Consider the following 15885-nt stretch of genomic DNA (forward strand, 5'->3'; position numbering starts at 1 on the left):
AATGACTTATTTATCAGTTGTTTGTTTTTACCCTTGCTTTACTTAACGTGCAGCTTCAATTCAATTCTTTCTTTTCTAAATCGCAGTGAAAGCATAACGACTAAACTCAATAAGGCCCGTCAGAGCACGCCAGATTAGCTTGAATCCAAACGTTGGCCGGCTTAAGAGGGAGGCCCCTCTGAGATACAATCAAGTCAGAAATGAAGGGGACCCTGCAAACACTTGTTTATTCTTTAGTTTTCTCCCAGGCAGCGAACGTACGCCAACAGAGTTTCCATTGTGGAAGAAACAGACGTCCTTTGTGTGGCGCCACTGCCGAATTTAGTGTTTCCATAGCCCGCTGCTCTCCGCCCTCTAAATCATATAATATTCCTGAATTACAATGACATGCACGGGGTCAGGTTTCTCCCCTCTCAGACATTTCTGTCAGAGCATCTTAAAAGTTTTTTTTCTTTTCTTTTTTTTCTCACGGGAAACGTGAGCCCTGCACCAGAGGCAGGCCTGACAGAATGCGTCGTCTTTGGGCAGCTCAATGGTTTGACCAGGCTTTGGTGTGGAAGCCTTGGAAGTTAAAAGACAGATCAAACTATTAAAAAGGGGGAAGTGGTCAAACCGACAAAAGGACAAAGAACAAGATTTTCTTTGATTAGCAGCGGTGACATGCTAAGGCTAAGTTGCGAGAGACCTTTCAGGGAATAAAAGCACGGCCACTTAATTCAATGTAATGATTTGTAAATAAGACTGTCCATAAATATGTAAATATTTGTTTTTTCTTTCTTACTCTGAAAATATTGTACTTTATTTCAGATATCTTTTCTTCTCTGTGCACTATATGCTGCTGTAACTATTACAAATGGAGAAAGGCTATTCTATTATATTCTATACTATTCTATTCGATGAGGTAAAATGCTCCCTGCCACTCGATGCATTCGGGATCGTAGACGGGGCGGCGGCGACTCGCTGGAGTTCAGAATGAGCGGCGGCAGGATTCTCTTCCCTTCCCTTCGCCTCCTGCCCTCTCTCTCTCCTACACTGGGTGCTGCAGACAAGTCTGTGGTGGTGTGTGGATCCACCCGTGTAAACAGCCAGCCGCCTGCCAAACCCCCTCAATTTGTCACTTCTCCCCCAAAGTCACTTAAGGTTTTTGTGGCTTGCGAAGGTGCTGGTGAAGGTGGTGGAAAAGGAGGAGGCGAGGCGAAGGGACGGGAGTTTGTGCGGTCGGCGGCGCCCGCTGTTTTGTAGGTGCGCTCGGGAACGCTAACTGGCGGTGGAAAACCAACGACAACCTTCATCTGTTTACACCTCGGTGCTATTTCTGAGCGCGACAGATGTTTGGTCTTAGCGGATCGGACCGTCGGCTCATCGTATTACCAGGCGGCAGGCCGTGCAGCCAAACTGTGTAAACGATGGTCACTGGCAGGTTCTGAGCATGCAGGGCTTGGCATGTGCCCGGTGCGAACCACAAACCCACCATTCATAAGCAGCGGCACGGCCGGGGGGAAGGTCAATACGGGGGAGTGGAAGAGGGGGAGGGATGGTGCAGAACTGGAGCAGTGTTTCAGCAAGCAGGGACTTCACACGCTGACCTCTGGAGGAAGTGGTTCAAATGCCGTCGCTGTTAAATTTTATCCCCGACACTTCAAATCAAAAGCTCGATGGCACATTTATTTGGGGCTTTTAGGACAAAAACGCTGCTTGTTGCTTAAGTGAGAGCTGCAGGGAGGTAGGGGGGGGGCAGCCGCATCTAAGCACTGGCTCTGCTAACCTCTAAACAATCTCGAGCTCTGAGAGACGACGCAACAAGGACAAAGCAGCCGAGACACCGGACGGGAGAGAAAACACTCCCATTCAAAATGTGGATCTGTGTTGAAACACAGCCAAACGGTTTGAAAACGGAACCGAAGATTAGCAACAATACTGGACTTTCAGCACGCACCTTCTCACCGCGCGCTGGTCGCCTCCCCACAGCTCAGTGCTAGAACTCGCTGAAGGGAGACCGGACATTGTGGAGGGAAGCGATGGAGTGGGACGGTTGGAGTGGGAGGGAAGACAGGTGTTTGCGAAGACGCGCAGGGTGATTCACGCAGACTGAGGTGAAGGAGCGGAGGGGTCAAGGCTGCCGCAGGCAAGAGAGGGAGAGGGAGAAGGAGGAAGGCAACGAGGGGCCACGGGCAGGAAGAGCACTGATGTCTGTGTTAGCCACACACACACACACACACACACACACACACACACACACACACACACACACACACACACACACACACACACACACACACACACACACACCATCTGTTCTGTGCTCAATCACCATTTGGGCCTGCAGTGGTAAAGTGCAGTCAGGACTACTGGTCACAGTGGTCACAGTTTAGCACATAACACCTGGCAGTTTCACAAACATTCTTTTGTTTTGCTTGGCTTTTAATCCTTTCCAATAATACACATTAATCCAAGGTTGTACCTGTATAACCAACAACAATACGAGGTTTATGAGGCACACAAACTTGACTTGATATCTGACCACTGCCCCTGGAGGCACAGAGTGGTATTACATGACAGAATGAACCAGAGCAGGATGGTTCAGACTTTCTTCAGTGAGGCATCTCTGCCACATTGCGACAATATAAACTTTATCAATGTTTTAATGACCAGTGTTCATTATTTCTCACTCTTTGCAATCTGGGGTTTTTTCTTCAGCAGGACTACCTTTTTCTTTAGCCTTGTGTCCCACACCTGATTCTTGTTCATAACCTGAAAACCATGCGTCCCACTTTGCCCCCTCACCCCCACCCCCTCCTCCCCTCTTTCTCTAGGCAGGCCTTTCCGAAAAGGCACAGGGTCAAACCCTGAGTACAAAAAAAGGCACCGGAGCCTCAGGGAGATATCTGGAGAATGCCGAACACGGCCGGCGAATGAAGACGCAGCTGTGCTCCTTCGAGAGCTCCCAGTCTCTCAGGAACGCCAAGTTACGAGGCCGCTCACACACACACACACACACACACACACACACACACACACACACACACACACACACACACACACACACACACACACACACACACACACACACACACACACACACACACACACACACACACACACACACGACTCTGTTTGCTTAGTCTCTGACACGGAAAGAAAACCAGCCGCAGACATGGGAAGAGGGAGAAAGCGCAGAAAAGTGACGAGAGGCTGAGACGTGAGTGGGTGGATGGGTGTGTGTGTGTGTTGGGGGTGGGGGGGTGATGGCGAAGAGATCAAAGTGTGCACACAGACAGAGACCGTAAACAAAAAGCGGGACAGAAGATGTTGGAAGCAGCTTGTTGTTACTGGAATGCTTCAACCGGCCACGTTGCCTCCAACACACGATGAGCCCAGACTTCATCCAACACCGCTGGAAGTCAGACAACTCATTAGAGTGATCTTCGTCTAATAGAAAAAGCAAATACCAGCATCAGCTGCTCTAATTTAATCAAGCCACAGTGGTGTTAGATAATAAGGCGCCAAAAAACACAACGATTTTTAAGAACTTCGGATATCTTCCACAAAGAGGTAGAACAAAATCTTCAGTCAACTAAACATGATCTTGCCATTACTTTTTCTTAGAATTATGAATTCCTGTCCGCACTCTAAAATCTAAAAGAGGCAAAACTGCTCAATGTTTTCCGAACTAAAACTATTCTTTCCCGCAGCGTGCAAAAACCTTCTCCATGCTGCAGCCTGAAGTGTCTCCATCTTGGTTTCCGCGAGTACAGCAAAAAAAGGGACGACATATTGGCACCCGTGCATCCACACACTCTGTTACCATTTTCTAGATTTTATTTTATGTGCAGGACCCCACTAACTTACTCTGAATACATGTGAGAAATATTCAAACAAACACAAATTCATCAGAATGATTGTCTGACAGATGTTTTCTGGTCTCATCAGATCATTGTTTGGTTATTTAATAGTGACATCCGGCAAATGTGAAAATAAAAAAAGAAATGAAATGCTTGATCTACTTTCGTTTTTATCTGTTGGGTAGTTTTGCATTTAAAAAAAAAAAAATATCTGTTACGATCTGTCTAGTTTGGGTTTTGGAGGGTCTGGGAAAACACACATAAAACCAAAACAGCTGGACAAACTAAACATGTATATTCATGGAGGTGACATGTTGTGCCACTCACTTCAGTAAAACCAAACTATGGCGAGCTGAGGAAGATTTACAGGCTTTTCCACAGCTGCTTCGGCATAATGTGCTGGTGACAGGCCACCCACACAACTGCAGAACACCACCACTCAATCTCAGCACGGCGTTCTGCCCAACTATCAAAGGCGCTGTAATACGTTTGTTTCCTATTGGAGCCTTAACGCTTTTGTTTTGGAACTCGGAGAGAAGAACAAACTGTTCTTTATCACATTTGATGATTAAAGTAAATATTTCTTTAAATCGGACTTAACTAGCATCAAAATAAAATCTGTGCAACATCTTTAAAAGCTCATACTTTCAGTGGGAAAACTTGAGCAATCAGGCATCGGGAGGCAGTCGCCGTCCAGGCAACCAATGAAATGACGCCTCCTGCCGGCTACAAGTAGGTACTGTACATCAATTTACAATTAAAAACAAATAATGCTGATTTGAGTTTGTTTTGGAATTTTAAGACACGTATTTAACTGACTGTATTTCCGACTATGACACAAATGGAATTTCTGACAGTTTATTGGTGGGGTTTCTCTTAAATAAACAGCCAGAATGTTTAAAACAGTGAGTTTTGTTACCAATGTGACAATTCTGTTTAAGGGAGTCTACAATCCACTATTAAACAGCTTTTGTTCATTTTCATTATTACATTATTTTCACGCGCTTGATTGAACTGACATCAGTGAGCGATGGGCCTAAAAAATAATAATGTGTCGTCTGCGCCGATGCAATTGTGTTTCCTCCTCAGTCTGCGGTTATTGTTGTAGCTGAACAACGTCTTTTACATCAACCATCCACCATTCTCATGTGCAAAAGGAAAATGACATCAAATAATGGGGGCTCTCTTTGAGATAGAGCTGTGTTTTATGAAGACAGACGCGTTGTCCAAGCAGATGGACCGAAATTGGATCGAATCAATGGTCCGATCCTCTATAGAGGACCAGTGAACATGTAGTATCAAGCCTAAGTGAGTGTTTAATGGTGGCTGACTCTGAACAAAGTAGTCCAAATAAGACAAGCATTTACAGCCCTTATTAGAGCAGCCCTGTCTTCCCATTTTGCTACAGTCGAAATACAGCAAATGTAAGAATGTTAAATGCAACCAACAGTTTGAGCCGTCAGTCTGGCTGATGTCTCCACGGATTGAGACGTTTGCAAAAAAATCCAAGATCCTGTGAAAATCAGAACTCAGGGTTTCTGCATTAAAAAAAAAAAAAAAAAGCACACATCATTTTAACGCTCACAAAAGCACAAACAAACAAGGCCAAAGCAAAACTGGGGTCTTGAAATTGCTGCGTTCGTAACCGTAAGATTACAAGGGAACATCATAGTTTAGACAGCTATAAAAACATAATTATGCGCTGCTGCTTTATGAATACTGTGCCTTTCAAAATTAGGTCTCTTAGAAAAGCTAAACACCCTCCTGTTAATTTGTTCCCTTTTTCCAGGCCTTTGATTTGGCCACTGCGGTGAGATAAACGTTTATAAATCACAGGGTGAGCCGCTCAGACACTGCGAGCACACAAGTGTGTCGGGGGCCCGAATGGATATGGTTTTGATTTGCAGCGCGCGCCGCCGCACCAGCCAACGCTAATCACCGGAGAAAGCTTGTGAAAACCATGATGGATTTCGCAGACATGGTTTTCTGAGCTGAAGGTTTCATCACAAGTCCATTTGGGCTTTTATGTAATTTGGTTAAATATACAGAGTTCCTTTTTATATCGTTTTTGTGTGTCCATTTTAGACTCAGCAGTCTAATTGGAAAGTTGGACACAGACTGCCGTGTGTGTGTGTGTGTGTGTGTGTGTGTGTGTGTGTGTGTGTGTGTGTGTGTGTGTGTGTGTTCAACTTAGTGTAACAGAACAGTGAAGAGACCAAGGACAAGGCCAGTCAATATACATCCATAACATCAACTCCAAAAAAAAAAAAAAAAAGGGGCAAAATTCTCCAAGAAATCTAAACTAGCAGAGTAACCGACAGAAGGGAAGACAATGTAGGGAACACCCGAGAGGAAGTGGTGGATTTCTTACCTGACCTTGGAGATGTGAAGGATGCCGTCATCACTCATCACACACATTGGGTCATGTGGCGCTAATGCGACGTCTGTCATCCGGCTTGTCGTCATCTTTGCTGGGCGGTGGGGGGGGGGGGAATAAAAAGTTTGCTGCATTGTAGCAGGTGAGACTGCAGGATGTCAAAACTTACCGGCGTAAAGTAAAACCTAGAAACACTGGTTTTATGGTCCAGAAATCTTAACACGTCACACACAGTAAAATACAAGTGCAAAAAAAAAAAACGGTATTTCACGGTACAGTTAAAATACTTGGGAAGAACACGCATTTCTCATACACTGGAAACAGGAAGTCGCTACGTGCCGGACCACTTCCTGCCTCGCACACCTGGGGCAGGAACAGCCAATCATTTTCTGAGCATTTGTTTACAAGCTGAACACTTGCAGCGTTACAAATTGTTTAATATAGATGATATAGAATATCTACTTTATGTTTATCTAATATCTATATCGACCTAATATTTATTTAACGCATTTAAATATTTATACCTATCTAATATTGATTTATTATTTATGTAAATAATGCTAATTTACATCGCGCTCTATCTAATATGTATTTGCTTTAATTGTTTGAGCTTTTCAACAGATTTTATGAAGAAAAATACGTTTTTAAATGACATTTTTAGGATTAGTATTGGACATTTAAGTGGAAGAACAAACTGTAAACTTGCTTTAAACTTAACTTATAGACAGCAGGAAGGGCACATCAATGAAGCAGCACTTGTTGTGGACTTTTGTGTGATGACTGCATTGTTTCTCTGCATTTGTACTTGGGGAAATACATTTTCAGTATGTTTTAATTTTTTGTTTTGCTTTGTTTGCTTGCTTTTAGCTTATGAGACCATAATGCAAATAAATCACAACTTTGACGATTACAAAGATTTGCCTGTTTGAGCCTGATATGGTGGTTGGACGCTGGATTGCGTGGAGGAGAGGGCAGCAACAGGCTGCGCAAAACACAATCCAGATGATTTATGAAGCAGCCTGTGTCCCATTAAAGTCCAGAATCATCACAGAGACTCTGCAGCTCTGGAAGCACCAGTGGCTGATGAACACGGGTCAGATAAAGGTACAAAATAAGAGAGGTGGGTGGTCTAACTGACAGGTGAAGACAGCTGCTGCTGTCCTCTTTCATTTAAATGTTTTTATTATCACTCTGTGAACCCCCGTCAAAGAACTTCTGTTACATGTCTTCGTATCTGAAAACAAAATACCCATAAAGATAATAATTTCCAGTGTGCATATGAAAGAAAAGAGAGACGGAAACATCAAGAGATAAGGTTGATATCAAAACATTCTCTATTTGGACAGGTTTTATCAAAGAGAATAATAACAAACTCTGATCTGATGTGGCAAGGCTCAGAGGGCCCGGGCAGGCTTCGAACACTGAGGTAAAGTGCAATTTATCTTCTGCAAACCTGACGTCTAAATTTAAATTTAATTTAAAATCCATCTCCACTACACCATTCTGAGATTAGACAGTACAAGAAAATGACCACAGGAGGGCAGTATATAGCAGTTGTTATGCTGCGAACGCAACAGATCTGACTTGATTAAAAATAAACATGAAAAGTTAAATGGGACTCCTATTCTCCTATTCATTCAAATGTTAGACAACCCTGAAAATAAGATGCTCCCAATTTATTTTTGGATTAATCTTTTTCTAAAAAAAAAAAAAAAAAAAAAGGCCTCTGAAGATCAAACCTTGTAATTTATTCAGAAAATTGTTATTATTTTGTGTAACCTGTAGTTTATTTTAATGTTCATTTTTCTTGTTTCTTATCAACATTTCACACATATTTGCTGTTATGGGATATTCAGTAGATAGTAGTAAATATTTTGGGTAAGCAACAGAACCAAAATAAGATAAAAACAGATCGAAAGAAACAAGGCAGAGGTTTAAATGAATAATTAAATTAAAAACAATGATGCAGATGTGAAAGTACCCTCTTGTAAAAATACAACATACATTATTTTATAACTGCTGCAGTGTTACTTCCTGAGTGACGTGTGATGAATCTTTGGTGGAGGGTCTTGATGCTTCCGTCTCATGGACATTCTTGTGCCTGTTGAGCTTTAACCAGCTAGAGAACCTTTCCCCACACACCGTGCAACTCTAAGGCCTCTCCCCGGTGTGCATCCTTGAGTGACTTTTCAGGTCGGACCCACGACCAAACAGCTTGTCACACACATTGCATTTATACGGCTTCTCCCCTGTGTGTGTTCTGGTGTGCCTTTTCAAAGTTGTCCCCGTTGCAAATTTTCTCTTGCAGAAGTTACAACTAAAAGGCTTCTCGCCGGAATGAACCCGCAGGTGGTTTTTGTAGGCCGAGGAGTCTGAGAACTCCTTGCCGCAGTCTTTGCAGGTGTACGGCTTCTCGCCCGTGTGAATCCTCAAGTGCTTCTTCAAATTCACGCACGCTCGGAAGCTCTTGTCGCAAGTGTCGCACCTGAACGGCTTCTCCCCAGTGTGGATCCGGAGATGCAGTTCCAGATTGTAGCGCCGGTTGAAACCCCTTCCGCAAAACTCGCACGTGAAAGACTTCTCGGTGGAGTGGATAATCACGTGTTTGTTCAAATCCCACTTCTCCCTGAACAATTTTCCACAGTCGCTGCACTCAAAAGTCTTCCCCACGGTGTGAGACTTCACGTGAGACTTGTAGTTTTTGAAATTAGACATCACCTTGCCGCACTTGTCACACCTGTACGGGTTGCAGTCGTTTGGTATTTTGCTGCTTGTGGTGTCCCTGAACCTTTTCTCTGCTTTTGCCTTAACAGTGCCACCGGGTTCCTCAGTGCCAGAGATCTCATCACGTAACTGATGCATTTTTCCACGAGAGGTCTCATTGCCTGCGGAAGGGACAACACACCCAGGTCTGCCCCGTTGGGCTTTTCTTTTTAGCTCAAGCTCTCCTTGTTTAGAGTCCTCATAATTGTGCTCTTCATTTAGTGCACGATCAAATTCTCCATCTGAACTAGATTTGTCAATTTCAGGTAATGTTGAGTCCTCACCATGAGACTTTTCATCAAGTGTTGGAGTCATGAGTGATTTAGTGATCCTGTCACTACATTCCAAATCTGGAGTGGTCTCATGTCTCTCATTTGTCTCTATCTTTCTAGCTGAGACTGAAGCCATGCTCTCATCACTACTTTCCTTCTGCGGTCTTGAATCAGCTGTTGTACTGGATATTTCTTTATTATTATCATCTGACTTGTTCAGTAGCTGTGTTAGCTCCAGATCTGTGAATGATTCCTGACTCTCATCATCACATCGCTCCAGTGCAATCACCTCATTACATCCACTTCCAACTGAGTCTTCCTTTGTGCTTTTCTGACGTTCTTTCAATGCAGCAGATGTAGCGTCCTGCTCCTTCCTTTTTGTTGTTGCCAGGTTTCTTTTCTCTCGTCTCCCTTTTGATGGCAGTTTGGTGTCTCCATTTGGTTCTTTACTTTTATTTTTCCTGGTAATGACCAACTTTTTACTTGCAGCTGCTGTTGAGCTCTGATTTCCATTGCTAACATTCGGAGATGTTTGAGGATCTCCAGCTGGTGTCTCGCTTTTATCTTGCAGCAGCTCAACGTCATGACTTTGCTCACCAGTTAAAGTAGGGTTTGAGGCATCAGTCGACTGTTGTTGCGACTGTTCTTCGGGCTCCTCTTTAATCTGTGGCAGACCCAATGGGCCAAAACTGGGTGTTGTTTTTTCCACGTTTTGGACAGATGTACCAAGTTCTAAAAAGGATAAGAACAAAGGATATAAAAATGTACTGCATATGTTTAGGTCAGTTTTCAAAAAAAAAAAAAAATCAGGTAAGGAAATTCACACTTTAATAATGTCACAACTTCTATCTAATAATAAACTTGGTTAAACAACCTTAAGCATTTCTGCAAGTTTCAATGATTATTGGGTTTCAGTAGGACGATTAGGATATTTCAATATAATATTTTTGGTGTCAAAGGAAATACTTCAAATGCAATTGCAGTACACAATAGTAGACTAACTAGTGATTTGCAACCTGATACCACGTCATACCACATTAACTGGGTGTGGAGGGTGTCCATTACAGCTTTTAATGTAAGTGGACTCTTAAATCGTTTTTGTTTTGTTTTTTGGTCTTTTTATTTTGATCTCATTGATCTAATGTACTGTAGGCTACACCGCACAATCAGTCTCTGGCGACACTAACTCGGGTGTATATTTGAAACCGAGCGACTCCCCAATATCAGGTCGAACTGGTCCGTCAGCCGAGCCACGCGTCAAATACACTTTTCGAAGGTCTTGCGCTACAGACTTACACCGGTAAACTGGACTAGCTGTTCGGTTGGGGCCCTTTTTTCCGCACACCTACCTGTCTGTCGTAACTTTATCTCACGTGAGAAGAAGGTCTCCAGTATCTTGCGCTGACGGACAATCTCTGCCTCGTGACCCTCTAATGTCTTTTCAAACGCGGCTAATATTTCCTGAGCGACGACAGTTAGTTTATCACAGACGAACTGCCGCATACTTAGAACCAACGACATTGTTTTGGGAGCAAAAAAAAAACAATCCAGAAAGTGCGTTATTGATTGCTCGCTGAAGGCTGTCACTCACTCATGTCAATATACGTGACGTCAGTCGGCGTTACCTTCGAGCCACGCCCCCAGCCGAAACGCATTTCGAGTCGTGAAGAAACTGCGTGTATAATGAGCGATCCAAAAACATGAGAAAAACGGAGTGTTGCGGGCCACGTCTTCCTCAGTGTGGTCGAAGCGCGTTTGTGTTTGGCCCGAGATGCCTGGCTGTCTGTCAGTAATACTATAGTAAAAATTTAGACTCAGTTGTGGATTTCTACTGTCATTATGAGGGGAAGTTAAGATGAACGTATCAACAGTCCTGCTTCGGTGCAAGTGAATTATGACTGAAACAGTTTCACCTACCAATTAGTTGTGACTCGTTCTGTGGTTTACGTGTGTTGTCCAGCAGGCTGCGCTGTCGATAGATTTTCTCCTCGTACTCAAAAATAGTTTGCTTGATAGCTTCGAATATTTCTTGAGCCATTAGACGCACGCTAATAAAATCTCTCAAGAATTCAACGGAAGACATCGCTGCTGCTGCTGCTGCTGCTGCTGCTACTGTTGCTTAGTCGTGAATTTTCAACAAATAATTACAACAAGTCACACGTGCTTCCGTTAGTTGTCGCAGTATTTTGGTTCCCTCAACGAGTTAAAAACAATTCTATGCTATCATGGTTCCGGTCACAACATAAAACACAAGGTTTAACGTTTAAATATCTATTTAAAATGGAAATTTAAAAGGGTACTGTCTCACAAATCCCCCAACCCCATCTCTATTCCATTTTTAACGCCTGTCTCCTCCTCTTCCCCCCTCCCCCCACTGTGTTGGGGGGAATTAATATCCTGTCGTACTACTTCCGGTAGCGGGTTAGCTGCCTGCCCGGCGATCATCGGAACTCAGATACGTAGCGCCGTGGGATTGTTCTTTGAATACAGAAAAGGTTGCCTTCGTTAAGTGGACCGCTGAATAGTTGTGTAACTGGTGTACATGATTTTTCACCTGTGACGAATCAGCCTTTTGCGTATTGTCCCGGTTTTAGCACACTGTTAGCATGGGCGCATACTACTGCGCCATATGTAAGCAAACAACATTCGAAGGCAAGAAGCACATCTTCGGAAAGACTCACCAAAGCCGGATAAGAGTCGTTCTATTGAAATTTATAGAGAAGGTAAGCACATTCTTATTTTTTTCTGTGTGTTGGTTTCCACCCAAATTGCATCAACTTCAAACTGCCTAATATTTAATTACAATAACGTGCCATTCGACAATACATACAGTATAACTACAGACCCACACTGTGTCTAAACACTATAAACTACTGCACACCACAATTCCGTAACGAAGTGAAACTCATTGCCTCTTATTTACGTTTCTCCTAGGTGAAGGAGGCCCGTCGGACATTGAAGAAGCCCCAGGTTGAGAAGTTTGACGGTTGTCTGCACAGTCAGAACTTCTGGTGTTATTGCTGTGATCTTGAAGTCGAAAGAAATGTGACAGACGGCGATATGACTGTGCTCTTTGGCGGCTTGATTGAGCACCTTGCCTCGTAGGTTTCACACATAAACTGCATATTAATGATCTTTGTCTGCCTGATTCTGATCAGTATATCCTGTTTACGACTTAATTGCTTTAGAAATATAAATATGCAGTACATCATAACATGTGTAACATATGAGGCACCAGTGAGCTGCAACAATTCAGTGTTAAATTAAACCACCATTAATTCATGTGTCTCATTGCATACGAAAACACCCCATGCATCTCTCTTAACCACTAATGCTTGTGCTTGTTTGAAAATGATGTTCTCAGGCCAGAACACAGGAAGAAGACTCACAAATTCTGGTGGGACAACAAGGCAGAGCCCAAGTTTAGAGACAAGGTCATCATTAAAGAGGAGGACAGTGAAAGGTGGGCTGCAGGAGGGGAATGGTTGTGGTTGATCAAGTTTTACCATAAAAGGAGTCCTTCTGTAAACCTTGCCATTTGGTTCTTCTTTAGGTTTAAAGCTGAAGTGAAAAAAGCTTTAGGGTCTTTTGTTGAAAAGGAGGATGAATTCATAAAGCAGGTAATGCAACATCACCCTGTCTTTAATGAATCATTTTCTAATGACTTCTAAAATATTTCAGTCAGGATAAAGTCTCTGCTCTTTTGACATGTGACTGCAGGAGGCTGCCACCATCCGAGCCCAGGAGAAGCATCGTCAAGAGGTCCTGGAGTTTCTATTAGAGGTTTGTTTTCCAAGGATGCAGTGGCAGTATCCCTCACTGTGGCATCTGACGTGATTTTCAGTGATGTGCAATGGAAAACGCTCTGAGTTTTATGCTGCACTTTTTTTTACTTCTCTATATCTGAAAGCAAAAATATCTTTGTTTGACTGGAGGATTTTAATGTTGATATTTGTGGTGATTCGCATGTGACTATGCAAGCTAAGATGGAGCACGACTAGTGCTCAGACTTCCTTTTGAAAGACTGTTGGCTTTTCCTTAACCAATGTCAGCGTGACGCAGAGCCCGACTTGTTCAACGGAGTCAATGGCACAGACACATCTGCAGAAGACGCCTTTAGGTAACGCCATCAAGACCTGTCATATTTCTGTCTTGTCCATCTCTTTATCAATTGACTTATCTCTTTTTCTCAGGAATAGCTCTCAGTTTACACTTCAAGGACTTGAGCAGCCGTCGGCGGGCGCCTTCAACCACTCGGCTCTGGAAACACAATGGGCGGCAGCTGGACAAGGCCTGACATTCATCGGTTATCAGGTAGACAGATGGCTGTCACGAAGACAGTTTTCAATTTTGCCTCAGTTACGTTATGTTTTTTATTCTATAGATACCTTCACCTTGCACTCACAAGTGGGTTTTTTTCGCAGGACTCAACAAACAGTGGAAATGTTCATACAGGTACAACAATGGATGAATGTAGAAAAGACTTGTGGCAGAAAAAAAGAAAAGTTTAACGTCTGAGTGTTTCATGCATTTAACTGCATCTGCTCAACTATTGCATGTTTTGAAAGTGTTGTCTCCTGTGTGGCCTGCTGTGTGGGTTGTAGGTGCTGTGCCTCCCTGGCTTCAGGATGATCCTCTGGAGGGGAGCTCTGGAGCTGCAGCTCATCCCCAGATTGGCCCATCACTCCAAGACTTCCTTAAACAGAGTAAAACATTATGCATATATTTGGTTTATACTTAAAAATATCATGTTTTGGTTAATTTTAGCTTTTAATTGCATTAAACTGTTTGCTCAGCCATGTGCAAGGTGAAATCACTTGCAAGAGAGTTAGAGTTTCTAACTGAGACATTTCTAAGCCAAACTCTCAACCAAGGGTTTATTCCAGTAAAACATAATTAAAAACATGTAAAAGATGTATGTGTACTTAAATTAGCCTAATTTTTCTCTTATCAGAGGAGCAAGAGAAGCTAAAGAAGCTTCCACCAAACAGAGTCGGAGCGAACTTTGATCACAGCTCACACACTGACGCCAACTGGCTGCCCTCATTTGGTCGAGTGTGGAACAGCGGCCGCCGCTGGCAGTCCAGGTAGGAGATGTGCACCTCTTTCTTTTGTGTGATGAACCCAATAGTGACTCACTTGAATTCTTGTTGTTCTACTACTTTGAGAGACCTTCCATTCCAAGTCTGATGTTTGGATCGTAATATTACATCATTGTATTCCCAATGAAATTTTAAAACTCCCTAGTTTAAGAAATTACCATAAATTTAAACTTTTAAAGCCCTGTGGATATCTGTCTGCTAACTTTAAATAGACACATGATGACAAAGTGGTCTCAACGCTTTATTTCCATCAGGCACCAATTCAGACAAGAGGAAGGACAGAAACACCGGCAGAAGAGGAAGAAGGAACACTCAGCCGTGGGAGGAAAGAAAGCAAAAACGGCTGATGAGTCCTGACAAGATTTAAAACTTAAGATCACTGCAAAAATAATGTAAATACTCTGTGAGATAATGTGTACATGTTTTTTAGTTTGTTTTTTCATTATACTTGCGTCATTTTTAGATGAGTTATGGAAAATTGTTTGTGGTCTTTGTAAAATTTTACAAATTGTGAGCGAAGTTAATGTGTCACAGCTGTCATCAACCAACTGTAGCACACTTTCTGAAAATAAAAGGCCCAAGATTTATTTGTCCAGCAAATCGTAACTGTACTGTGTTCTAACCAGCAGGGGGCGGTATTCGCCTTTTTTTGTTTAAAAAAAAAAATGTAACTAGAGAAGATGTTTTTGAGGTAGATTTCAATTTTTAACCTGTACATGCAGCCTTAAACATTAACGCTCATGCTAGTAGTAGCTCTGATCTGAGCTTTAATCCACTCTTTGTTTTAGACTGTGCAAATAATCATGTGGCTAAATGAGGTTGTTTGTTATAAGAATAAGTAACTGTTCAACAGCAACATCTCCAAAAGCCATTATTAATGAGAAGAGCAGGGATATCTGAAATGAATGACACTGGTTATAAAACAGCACTTTGTTTTGACCTGCCTTGAAACTAAAATTACCAGCAATTTGATCCGCGTTGTTTGATATACAGTATATCCTATACGCCTTAAATCTTACATATTGTATATGAATATTTTTTGAATGCCCAGACCATGTCTGTTTATAAATGCACCTTTCTTCTTGCTATCACAATTTGACTGCTGTGTGCGCTGCAAATTTCCCTGCCATGGTACATATGTGTATATATTGTTAATACCTATTAGCAGATGAAAAGAACAATTGTAGTGACTTCATAAAGCATCCTATTTAATGGCAATAGTTCAAATGGATTCATGCTTAACCTTCAAACCCGTATATGTTGTATATATATAAATACTTATGTGCATAAATGGTGATGATCAGTTAAATTAGAACAAACACACGTATACATGTGTGCATATACACATGTAGTGTTAAAGGTGTTTGTGTGTGTATATATAAGTATGTATACTATATACATGTATATATGTATGTGTTTTCTTTTTTTATACTTCAGGGCAAGTGCTGTAATGCGCTGAGGTAGATAATTGAACACGTGTTTTCGATGCAATATCTCGCATTTTGAAGCCGTGCCCAAGCCCTGCCTTT

At 42.5% G+C, this 15885-nt stretch overlaps 1 protein-coding gene and 1 pseudogene across 5 annotated transcripts; one reads left to right on the forward strand and one right to left on the reverse strand.

Annotated features, from left to right (window-relative positions):
• Nucleotides 1–7941: 7941 nt before the first annotated feature.
• LOC142893109 (uncharacterized) lies at nt 7942–11057 on the reverse strand (annotated as a pseudogene).
• Nucleotides 11058–11631: 574 nt separating this feature from the next.
• Nucleotides 11632–14943, forward strand: cenatac (centrosomal AT-AC splicing factor). Of its 5 annotated transcripts, none has more exons than XM_076033387.1 (11): nt 11635–11977; nt 12189–12355; nt 12619–12727; nt 12806–12874; nt 12975–13037; nt 13307–13374; nt 13454–13568; nt 13679–13709; nt 13859–13960; nt 14209–14341; nt 14611–14943. In XM_076033387.1, the coding sequence occupies exons 1-11, from the start codon at nt 11861–11863 to the stop codon at nt 14711–14713; spliced, it is 1077 nt and encodes a 358-aa protein (XP_075889502.1). In that variant the 5' UTR covers nt 11635–11860; the 3' UTR covers nt 14714–14943. The 5 variants fall into 5 exon arrangements, with proteins under 5 accessions (XP_075889499.1, XP_075889501.1, XP_075889500.1 ...); XM_076033388.1 differs by having other exon boundaries at nt 11637–11977; nt 12619–12717; nt 12808–12874; XM_076033384.1 differs by having other exon boundaries at nt 11632–11977; nt 12975–13078; nt 13307–13568.
• Nucleotides 14944–15885: the final 942 nt, after the last annotated feature.

The sequence above is a fragment of the Nelusetta ayraudi genome, unplaced genomic scaffold (assembly GCF_046127955.1).
Source record: "Nelusetta ayraudi isolate G7.1 ecotype Tasmania unplaced genomic scaffold, CSIRO-AGI_Nayr_v1 ptg000041l, whole genome shotgun sequence".
NCBI classification, from domain to species: Eukaryota; Metazoa; Chordata; class Actinopteri; order Tetraodontiformes; family Monacanthidae; genus Nelusetta; species Nelusetta ayraudi.

Bases quoted from the DNA above. Each gene is read 5' to 3' on its own strand.
- cenatac (XM_076033384.1), top strand. From the start codon at position 11,861: ATGGGCGCATACTACTGCGCCATATGTAAGCAAACAACATTCGAAGGC. The intron at 12,728-12,805 runs GGAGGGGAATGG...TGGTTCTTCTTT, and splicing joins ACAGTGAAAGGTGGGCTGCA to AGGTTTAAAGCTGAAGTGAA. The intron at 12,875-12,974 runs GTAATGCAACAT...ATGTGACTGCAG, and splicing joins AGGATGAATTCATAAAGCAG to GAGGCTGCCACCATCCGAGC.